At 47.1% G+C, this 11,405-nt stretch overlaps 1 protein-coding gene across 1 annotated transcript; it reads left to right on the top strand.

Moving 5' to 3' along the window:
- The first annotated feature begins 1,081 nt into the window (after positions 1–1,081).
- Positions 1,082–9,504, top strand: LOC125942029 (uncharacterized). Its single transcript, XM_049659945.1, has 4 exons — positions 1,082–1,265; positions 1,792–1,989; positions 8,819–9,150; positions 9,271–9,504. Exons 1-4 carry the CDS (start codon positions 1,082–1,084, stop codon positions 9,502–9,504), a joined length of 948 nt encoding a protein of 315 aa, XP_049515902.1.
- The last annotated feature ends 1,901 nt before the right edge of the window (positions 9,505–11,405 follow it).

Here is an 11,405-nt window from a genome sequence, read left to right as displayed (position 1 = left end):
CAAGTAGTGGGGAGACGACTGAGAAATAGGCAGATAAAAAGGGCACAGGGTAGGTCTACCAGAGGAAGGCAAGCACAAAAGCGAATGCATTAAAAAACTACGAAGCGCAATCATGCACGACGGCCTCAGCTAAATGTTTTTACTGTGTAAACAAAAGTTTTGGCTTTGATACATGTAGGGCTATTCTGTTCTATTAAATATTTGGTCTATCAAAGCAAGACGATGATCCATAGCGAAAACGTTCGATCACCCGTGGCGCATCGTAATACTTCATCGAGAATGGAGCCTCGGCCAAAGCCCAGCTGTCGACTAGAGAGGTCTCTAGCTCGTCGAGACCCGAACCTACAGGCGACCTCCTGTCGAAGTGCTGGCACCGCGGGCTTAGGACTGCCCTTTGGTGAATTGCGCCACCACGTACCCGAGCACACGAGGGTTGGACCCTCCCGCTTCTAACCGTGCGCGGCTTAGCCGTGTCCGGGGAAAAGGGGATCCTGGGGGTTGAGCCAACGTCGAGTGTTTGGACCTTTAAGGCCCCTCGGCGGAGGCAACACACCTCTTTGGCCTCGGCTTCACGAAGACGGCACCCCCGGGTTGACCCACCCGGTGGAAATCGGTAGTTGCCCTTTCCTATCCTCCTCTCGAACCTTCGTCTGGCTCTCTCGCTTTCAACCTTTCCTGTCTTCTCCTCTCTTCTACATCACTTCCGATTTTCTTGGCAGCGAGGGTTAACCCTGTGTGAGTAGCCAACCTAGGTTAGGTCATATTCGGTTATAGTGGTAACGGACGGCTGGCATCTGCAGAGCCTGTTTCACAGGCGCTGCAGCGTCCCCGCCTCCATGGTGGGTGGCTGGCGTTACTGCCGAAAATACTCACTTATGGCTGGTTCCTTACCTGATCGCTCCCTGAAGAGTGGGCGCACCGATGAAACGTTCAACTTTCGAATGAAACCAATAGAAACATTTCCCAAGTACCATGTGATACATAGCCACCATCAAACAAAGACTGTCCGTACAAAATATCCCCATTTGTGGTCGCAAAATGTCTTACAGAAGCAATCCGCTCAGGTTACAAAGTAACTAAGATGGGAAGTGGCGACCTTCTTCTAGAAGTCCGTGACCATCACCAGTACAACAAGCTGTCAAAACTCGTGGCGTTTGGGGACATTCCTGTCTCCGTAGGCCCACACAGATCAATGAACACTGTCCGCGGCGTCATCGCTGATATGACATGCTTGAACTTTGTGAGAGTGAACGGTTGGAAGAATGGCAAGAACAAAACGTGGTGAAGGTCCAAATGTCCGACAATAAGGAAATCCCAACCAAACTTGTAATCATTACCTTTGGTACTAGCAACCTCCATGAGTCAATTGAAACTGGTTATTGGAAGCTGCGTGTACGACCGTACATCCCAAACCCGCGCCGATGCTTCAAGTGTCAGCGTTTTGGGCATGGGTCGCAAAGCGGCCGAGGGCGATCTACTTGTGCAAAATGTGCATCCAATGACCATTCCTCAGACGTGTGCACTTCCGCCATCCACTGTGCCAACTGTGACGGAGACCTCCCCGCGTATTCACAAACATGCCCGCCTTGGAAGAAAGAAAAAGGTATAATAGAACTCAAAGTCAAACTAAATATCTCTTTTCGAGAAGCGCGCAAGCGTTTTTCTGCCTTCAATCAGTCAAATCCGTCCTACTGTGATGCGGTGCGCTGGGGGGCAGCGCTACATTATTCGGCTGCCGCTCGAGTCGCACGGAGTGTGACAGCGGTCACGCCATCAGCCCCCCCCTGGCAGGAGCAGCAAGTGCTGCTCCGCCCCCAGCTAAGAAGAGTCAGCAGACCTCCGGGCCTGCCGATCCAAGGGCCGCTGCCCGTGCAGACCGGCCCGAAAAACCCCAGAGTGTGCTCGCCGAGTGGGCATCATCCAGAGCCTCTGAAGAGGCGATGGATGCAACCAACACTCCTTCGGTGTCTCAGACGCCAAAGGAACGGCGTAGCTCCGTGGAGCGCGCTTGGAAAAAAAGAAATCCCGTATCACGGGGCCTGGAAAGCCTTCGTGAGCAAACTCGATCTAGCTCTCTTGACACAGCAATAAACGCTCCCAATATGGCTTCAGCACGTGGAGCAGCAGAATAGAGCACGCGGAGTAGTGTCTGATGCAGATCTCATTGACTTGTCCGAAACCGAACTATTGGAAGGCTGGAAAGAACAAAATGTAAGAAACGTACAGCGCATCGTTATCAGAAGAGAAAATAAGGAAATTCCCACTAAACACCTCATCCTGACTTTTGCCACTTCCGATCTGCCACAAACCGTAGAAACCGGATATACAAAGTTAGCTGTCAGGCACATCCCCAATCCCAGAAGATGCTTCCAATGTCAAACATTTGGCCACGGCTAGCAGAGCTGCCGTGGTAGACTCACATGTGCGAAATGCGGAACCCAAGGTCATTTCTCAGACAACTGTGAAGCGACACCTCACTGTGTAAACTGTGATGGTGAGCTTCCAGCTTACTCCCGCTCTTGTCCGAACTGGAAAAAAGAAAAAAATTATCACTCCCAAAGTGCATGAGAACATCTCCTTCAAGGAAGCACGTAAAAGGTGCTTGCTTATTCCACAGCACATATGCCGAGGCGACGCGTCAGGCGGCAACGTCGCACCGGCTCCCGCCACCTGCCCGGCCCGCGCGACGCGAGCCGCCGGCTGTGGCAGCCGCCCCTATGGTGGGAGACAGCCAGGATAGCACGGAGGCTAAGGAGGTACCGTCAACCTCCGCACTGGTGGGGACAAAGGCTTCGTCTTCCGAGGCGAAGCCAAACCGACGTACACATCGCTCGCTAGAGCGAGTGTCCAACGCCTCCCAAGAGGCAATGGACACAACTCCTTCTCAGACGGCACACGGAGCGCCTAGGGAGAGACGACTTTCCCAAGAACGCTCCAAAAAAGATAAAACACCAGTTACAGCGCCTGGAAAAGGCTCTGTAAAATAGGCTGTACACATCCCTTGAGACACACACACAGCACCTTTTATCTTCCTTCAACATGAACACTATATTGCAGTGGAATGTTAGGGGACTAATACACAACCTAGACGAAATCCAAGAACTTATCAATAAATTTAATCCAAAGCTGATGTGTGTTCAAGAAACACACCTAAACTCCTGAAACACCAACTTCTTCGTCAGAATATTGTTTTCCGAAAAGATCGCGAGGATTCTGCTGCATCATCTGGTGGTGTGGCCATCATACTTAACAGAATTGTAGCCTGTCAGCAACTTCCACTCTATACGGCACTTGAGGCGGTAGCCGTTCGTGCTGTACTTCTGGGTAAACTCGTAACCATTTGCTCGCTCTACATACCCCCACATCCTTTACACAAGCATGAATTTCAGTCATTTATAGATGAACTACCAGAACCATACCTCGTTCTTGGCGATTTCAATGCACACAGCAGCTTGTGGGGAGACATGCGTATTGATGCGTGACGACGCCTAATCGAACAATTTCTTTCCTCTGGTGCGTGTCTCCTGAAAAGAAGGAACCCACCTACTACAATCTCGCAAACAAAACATTTTCGTCCATTGATCTCAGTGTAGCTTCCCCGTCTATATTTCTTGAACTTAAATGGGAAGTTATAAAAAAGTCCTTACGGGAGTGACCACTTCCCCATACTGCTGAGATCACCACTACAATACGAACCTCCACCACAGGCTTCCCGGTGGAAGTTCGATAAGGCAGATTGGGAGAAATTCCAAAGTCTTACGAGTAGTATCTCGTGGTCTGACTTATCTTCGATGGAAAGTGATGCTGCTGTCGAGTATCTTACATCCTTCATAGTCGATGCCACTTCTGAATGTATACCAGAAATGAGTGGTGCGACCTGCAAACGCCGTGTCCCATGGTGGAACGAGGAATGTCGGAACACTCGTAGGAAACAGAACAAAGCGTGGGGGTTGCTACGCGACCCCCAACTGCGGAGAATCTTGTAAATTTTAAGAAAATTAAATCGGAGGGCAGAAGAACGCGCCGACAGGCCAGGAGAGAAAGTTGGAAGAAGTTTTTATCAGGCATAAACTCGTATACAGACGAGGGCAGAGTCTGGAAGAAAGTTAATAAGATAAAAGGGTTACAAACTTATTCACTCCCGTTGGTAAACACACAAGGCGACAGTCTGGAAGACCAAGCTAACTGCCTGGGAGCACATTTTGAACATGTGGCAAGCTCATCCCATTATTCGCCAAATTTAAAAGACACAAGGCTACCATAGAAAAACAGAAAATAGAAAGAAAATGCACCGGAGACGAGGCATACAACCGGCCATTTTGCATCGCTGAGCTGTATGCGTCGCTTAGTTGTAACAAGTCTGCCCCAGGCTCTTACCGCATAGTTTATCAAATGCTAAAACACCTTCCCCATGAAACAAAGAAAACTCTCCTCTGCCTTTACAATGCTATATGGTCCTCCGGCAAGATCCCCTCCCCCTGGAAAGAGGCCATTGTCGTCCCTATACTGAAGCAGGGCAAGGACCCATCGTCTGTTTCGAGTTACCGGCCTATAAGCACTAACAAGCTGTCTCTGCAAACTGTTCGAAAAATTGATAAACCGCCGACTAATACATTTCCTCGAATCAAACAAACTGCTTGACCCGTACCAATGCGGGTTTCGAGAGGGTCGATCCACCGCCGACCGATCCACCGCCGAGTTATTTATCTAATCGCACATTCCGTGTTCGTGTCGGAAATGCTGTATCAAGACCATTTGTGCAGGAAACTGGAGTGCCACAGGGCGGGGTGCTGAGTGGCACTCTCTTTATCGTAAAAATAAGTTCTTTGCGTCTGTATATCCCAAGAAACATGTTTTACTCAGCATACGTCGATGATGTACAGTTAGGTTTCGCCTCGTGCAATCTTGCAGTCTGTGAGCGGCAGATTCAGCTTGGTCTGAACAAGGTGTCTAAGTGGGCAGACGAGAATGGATTTAGCCTTAACCCACAAAAGACCACCTGCGTCCTGTTCTCCAGAAAGAGGGGTCTGCACCCCGATCCTGACATTGAGTTGCAGGGACAACGCGTGCACGTAAAAACAGAACATAAATTTTTAGGTATGATTCTAGATACGAAGCTTACATTTGTGGCACACATACGGTATCTAAGAAACTAGTGCATGAAAACAATGAATATTCTAAAAGTGTTGTCACGCACCATATGGGGTAGTGACACAAAGTGCCTTTTAAATCTGTATAAGAGCCTCATACTCACACGACTAGATTACGGCGCCATAGTGTACCATTACGCTACGCCAAGCGCCCTAAGGATGCTGGATCCTGTACACCAGCTAGGCATCCGCCTAGCCACTGGTGCCTTCAGGACAAGTCCTGTGTCAAGCTTGTACGTAGAAGCGGACGTGTGGTCGCTTGACATGCAACGTTCATACTTAAGCCTTACCTATTTCCTGAAAGTAAATTCGAACTCGGAACATCCGTCCTTCTCAATCATAAATGATATGACCAGTGCCACACTCTTTAATAACCGGCCGACAGTAAGAGAACCCTTCTCACTACGTATAAGAAAAATTCCCACTACTTGAAAATAATTTGATGGCCCCAGCAAATCCAGTGCCACCGTGGCAGTGGCAACTCATAGAGTGTGATACTTCGTTTGTAGAGGTCACAAAAGACGCTCCAGAGGCACATATCCAGATGCATTTTCTAGAAATCCAGTTCAAGTACTCGTCCTGCACTCAGTTTTACACTGACGCTTCCAAGTCACATGCAGGGGTTTCTTATGCAGTAGTCGGCCCATCGTTCTCCGAGTCCGATGTACTGCACCCGGAAACAAGCATTTTTACGGCTGAAGCCTATGCACTTTTATCAGCCGTGAAGAATATAGGCAAGTCAAAACTCAAACGATCAATAATATTTACAGACTCCCTAAGCATTGTAAAAGCTATCATGACTCTACACAGACACAAAAACCCTGTACTGATTGAACTGTATTCTGCTCTGTGCAAAGCATATATGTCTAACCAGCATATTATTTTGTGCTGGGTGCCTGGCCATATAGAGGCATCGAGGGCAATGTTCTGGCTGATCAAATGGCCTCAACTACATCGCGAGCCCTTAACCCTACCGCTTCTATCCCTGCCGCAGACCTCAAGCCCTACTTAAGAAATAATCTTCGAAGCCACTGGCAGCGCTTGTGGGATGCCGAAACGAACAATAAGCTCCACTTAGTTAAGCCACAGATAGGTCCCTGGCATCCCGTTACGAAAATACGAACTAATGTCCTATTCTCTCGTTTGAGAATAGGACATACATATGGCACCCACAATTTTCTTTTAACTGGAAATGACCCACCAACCTGTGGTAGATGTGGAGAGAGGCTTACCGTGCTCCACGCCCTCGTGGAGTGCAGGGAAGCCGAAACAGAGAGAAAAAGGCACTTTCCTTTAGCGTACCAGTACTGTCTCCCTCTCCATCCCGCTATGTTTCTGGGTGACAAACCCCTCTTTAACACCAAAGCTGTCCTGGGTTTTCTTAGCGATGTTACATTGCATGTTATTTGCCCAATAGTTTCATAGCGCATCCTCTCTCCAGAGGATGCCGCTGTGATAGTAGTTTTGTATAGCACGCGTCTCCAGGCCCTTGCATTTCAAAGGGCCTGTCAAGGCAGTAGTGCTTTTTGAAAGACTTATCAGTGATAAATTCTCATTTATCATCATTATCTTGCAATTTGTTTTTTCGTTTCATAGTGCACCTCATTAGCCATTGCCATAATTTTATTACATATATATTTTACGCATTTTACAGTGATTGTTTTTAGGCCCTTTTACAGCCACGACACATCTACCTTTCGCAATTCATTGCTCCATTGTCAACTTATTAACACAGGCCTGGCGCTCTTTGGCCATACCTGGCCCTTGCACCATTAAATACCATACATCATCATCATCATATCTCAAGACTAGCAAGCCAATACAGCGTATATAAAGCATATTTATTTCTGAACCCGGTGTTGTTTACCTTGTAGTAGCAGCAAAAGTTCACACGATAACCTGGTTGTAGCAGGCAGTAGCTTCTCTTTAGTGTGTGTAGTGTGTTGCTTTACACTGGTGCCGTCCTCTTTACTTCATGTCTGGAAGAGAAATTTTGACTGCGTCAAAAACACAATGTCATCTAAAAAAAAACACAATTTCACAATATGAAATGCAAAAAGCTGTGATATATATATTGTAATGGTTTCTGACTGCACAACACATGTAAATGTACACCGTTTGTTCTAGGGAGCTTAAGGAGCATGTTAATTAACCAAATATTGCTACTGTCCATAAAATTGATGTCTGCCTAACTACAATGCGTTTGAACACATGAAGTATTATGAGGATCAAAAATGAGAACATTTTTGCGCTCATTTATACACTAGAAGAGATCACACTGCTGGTTCCACAAGCAAACGCATGAAAGACATGACTTTCATGTATTACAACTGATGTATTCTTTTTCTGCACGACCGCGATGCACCGCTCCACTACTGCAAAAATAAATGCCCTAAGGTAAACCAAACTTAACAGCAAGAACACTTGGAACCAACAAGTACAAAATATGGGTTAATTATTATGCGTCCAATTGTTTAATACATTAAATTCAGTACTTTCACTTTAGTTTACCAAAGGGTTAATCGGTTTTGTGGACGAAAAAAGTTGCCGGCGGACTCGAAGAAAAAAACAAAACATAGTGATAAGGCTACTCAGTCGCCCAAGGCCACGGCTACAACGAGATGAAAAACGTGCTGCGCGTTCGATATCGCTCTCTCTCTCTTTCGTGGTTGTGTGTATACATAGTTTTCACGGACGTCACGCCACGTCACCACTCTCACTTCCGGTGTGCGCAGCCGCCATCGCTGGGCACCTTCCGGCGGACTCGGCTACGTTGTGGTTGTGCTGCAGTTGGCGCGCGTGCATTTTAATGTGCTTTATGTTTACTTAGCGCGACAGCCATGCCGATTTGCGCATTGTTTGGCTGTCGTAGCAGAAGCAAGACTTCTGCGAAACCGACCTACAGAGAGCCAGGCATCGGCATGTTTTGTTTGCCTAAAGTGATAACATGGCAGTGCAAGAAGACGCAGGTACTCTCTGAAAATCGCCGGAGCGTTTGGCTGGCTCGCATAAATAGGAAAGATTTGAAGAACTTCAGCAACGTCCGCGTCTGTGGTCGCCACTTTATAACAGGTAAGAGTTTCAATCGCAGTAATTTGAATGGACTTGTTTTGTTTGTAATGACTCTGACAATCAATCGCGGTACTTTCGGGTGCTATTAACGCGCCGCCGATATCCTCCCGACATTATGAGCATCTTATTTTGTTTTCGTACGCGCAATACCCCTTCCTAAGCTCCTAGCATGTTCGCTAATTTGCAAGTAAACCGTCTCAACTGATGGACGAAACTAATCCGGATTGGGCGCCCACACTTCACCTGGGATGCCAATGTGACCAAGGTGCAGTTTCAAGATTGTCTGCGCGGTACGTCCGTCCCAAGATCGTGCTGGGAAGAAGGCGGCTGCCATTGCAGCAAGTGTGGCATTCTGCCAGATATCCGGGGACGAAGAGCCTTCAACGGACTGTGACATGAGCTCAGAGCTGGAGAGACATTCGTCGCCTGAAATCGCCACCGTGGGCGATTTCATCAAGGGCAGGTGAGCTGCCAGGAGTGTTCTTTGGTTTACTTTGGCTGGAGAAGGGAAACAAACATAATAGTCATATTTATTATCAGCTGCACGACTGACTTGGAGCATGTGAAATCTCACATACTTTTTTATTATTTTGCAGAAGCAGTTGTGCAGACAGATTTATCCGTGGACCACATGAAGGCCGTGAGCATCGAAAACTGCACTGTGTCAGAAGCTGGCACACAGACTGAGACATCGATGCAGTACCTTGAAGCACTTCATCAAAATAGCCAAACACTTTCCTCTGAGCTGCAGGCTCTTAAGAAGAAGAAACTTGAATTTGGAGAAGAGGCGCTTCGTGACGATGATGGAAAAGTCAGCTTTTATACAGGACTGCCAAGTTTTTCGGTCCTGGCTGCCATGTACCAGCTGGTTGAGCCTGCTGTGAGGCACACTCCGCAGAATGGCCTGGAAATATTTGAAGAGTTTTTGGTATTTTTGATGAAGTTAAAATGTAACTTTCCTCTGCAAGATCTTGCATACAGATTCCACGTGTCATGCCCAACTGTAAGCAGAATTTTTGACAAGTGGTTGCATGCTGCTTTTTTGAAGATGAAACCGTTGATAGTGTGGCCTTCACGAAATGAGATTAGAAAAACAATGCCTCAGGCCTTCTTTGATTCTTTTGGAGAAAAGGTGGCAGTTGTTATTGACTGCTTTGAAATCAAGCTCGAACGGCCATCATCGATGTTGCCAAGATGCGAGACTTGGTCTGAATACAAAGGAAGTAACACAGCCAAATACCTCATAGGGATCTGTCCACAAGGCGTAGTCTCATTTGTCTGAGGGGTGGGGTGGAAGAACAAGTGACAAGCACATCACTGAACATTGTGGCATTCTTGACCAGCTGACTCAGGGAGACGTGATGATGTATGGTGTTTTATGGCGCAAGGGCCAGTTATGGCCAAAGAGCGCCATGCCAGTGCTTGTGAGTGTGCGGTGGAGCGATGAATTCTGAGAAGTAGATGAAGTGTGGCTGTAAAGGGGCCTAAAAATAATCGCTGTAAAATGCGTAAAATATACATGCACTAAAATCATGGCAATGACTAATGAGGTGTACTATGAAATGAAGAATGCATTGAGAAAGAATGACACGATATGTAAAATATTTAAGATGTAGTAATTGGAAAGAAGCACTACTGCCTAAACACAGCCCTTGAACCACAAGGGCCTGGAGGCATGTGCTTATACAAAACTACTATCACAGCAGCATCCTCTGGAGGGAGGATGCGCTATGAATTTATTGGGCTTATAACATGCAGTACCACGTCGTTTAAGAAAGCGAGGACTGCTTTGGTGCTAAACAGCGGTTCCTCACCAAGAAACATACTGGGATGCACAGGGACATGATAGCGATAAGTTAAAGGGAAATGTTTTTTTTCTATCTGCTTCGGCATCCTGACACTCCAGGAGAACGTGGAGGACGGTTAGCCTCTCACCACACCTACCACAGGTTGGTGGTTCATCACCAGTAAGCGAAAAATTGTGGGTGCCGCACGTGTGTCCTATTCTGAGACGGCACAATATGACGTCAATTCGTCGCGTTTTCGTAGCTGAGGGCCGGAAACCTAACTGTGGTTTAATCATGTGAAGTTTATTACTTGTTTCAGCATCCCACAAGCGTTGCCAGTGGCTTCGCAGTTTCTTTCGCAAGAAAGGTTTCAAGTCTGTTGCAGGAACAGCAGCTGTAGGATTAGTAGCGTGCGATGTTATTGACGTAGCCATTCGGTCAGCTAGCACATTACCCTCAATGCTTCTATGGCCAGGCACCCAGCATATAATGATATGCTGGTTTGATACATATGCTCTACACAGTACGGAATAGAGCTCAATGAGTATAGGATTTTTCTGTTTACAGGGTGACTTTAAAGCGTATACGACACTTAGAGAGTCTGTAAATATGATTGATTTTTGGAGTTTAGATTTCCTTATATGCCTCACAGCTGACAATAGTGCATAGGCCTCAGCCGTAAAGATACTTGCTTCCGGGTGGAGTACACCGGATTCCGAGAAGGATGGGCCGACGGCTGCATACGACACCCCGTCACGTGACTTAGAAGCGTCTGTATAAAACTCTGTGCATGTGTACTTGGACTGGAGTTCAAGGAAATGCATTTTGATATGTGCCTCTGGTGCGTGCTTAGTGACCTCTACGAATGATGTGTCACACTCTATGAGCTGCCACTGCCACGGTGGTAACAGTTTCGCTGGAGCCATAAGACAGTGTTCAAGCAACGGAACACCCATTTCCTCACTAAGATTCCTCACACGCAAAGAGAACGGTTTTCTCGATGCAGGTCGATTTTGGAAGAGCGTGGCAGTGGTCATGTCGTTTATGGTTGAATAAGAGGGATGTTCAATGTTCGCGTGTACTCTAAGAAAATATGTAAAACTACTATATGAATGCTGCAGATGAAGTGACCACTGATTCGACTCTACGTAGAGCTCTGGATCGGACTTGTTCGGAAAGCACCGGTCGCGAGGCGGATGCCCAAGATGGTGAACGAGGTCTAGAATTTTTAATGCACTTGGCGTTGCGGAATTATAAATTATAGCTCCGTAATCAAGGCGTGAGCGGACAAGACTGTTGTACAAGTTCAGGAGGAATTTTCGGTCACTACCCCATGTTGCGCGCGACAAAATTTTTAAGAGGTTCATCGTCTTCAGGAGGGAGACGTGGTTTTGGC

Source organism: Dermacentor silvarum, unplaced genomic scaffold (genome assembly GCF_013339745.2).
Source record: "Dermacentor silvarum isolate Dsil-2018 unplaced genomic scaffold, BIME_Dsil_1.4 Seq912, whole genome shotgun sequence".
NCBI lineage: Eukaryota > Metazoa > Arthropoda > Arachnida > Ixodida > Ixodidae > Dermacentor > Dermacentor silvarum.
This window is presented reverse-complemented; position numbering and strand designations above follow the sequence as displayed.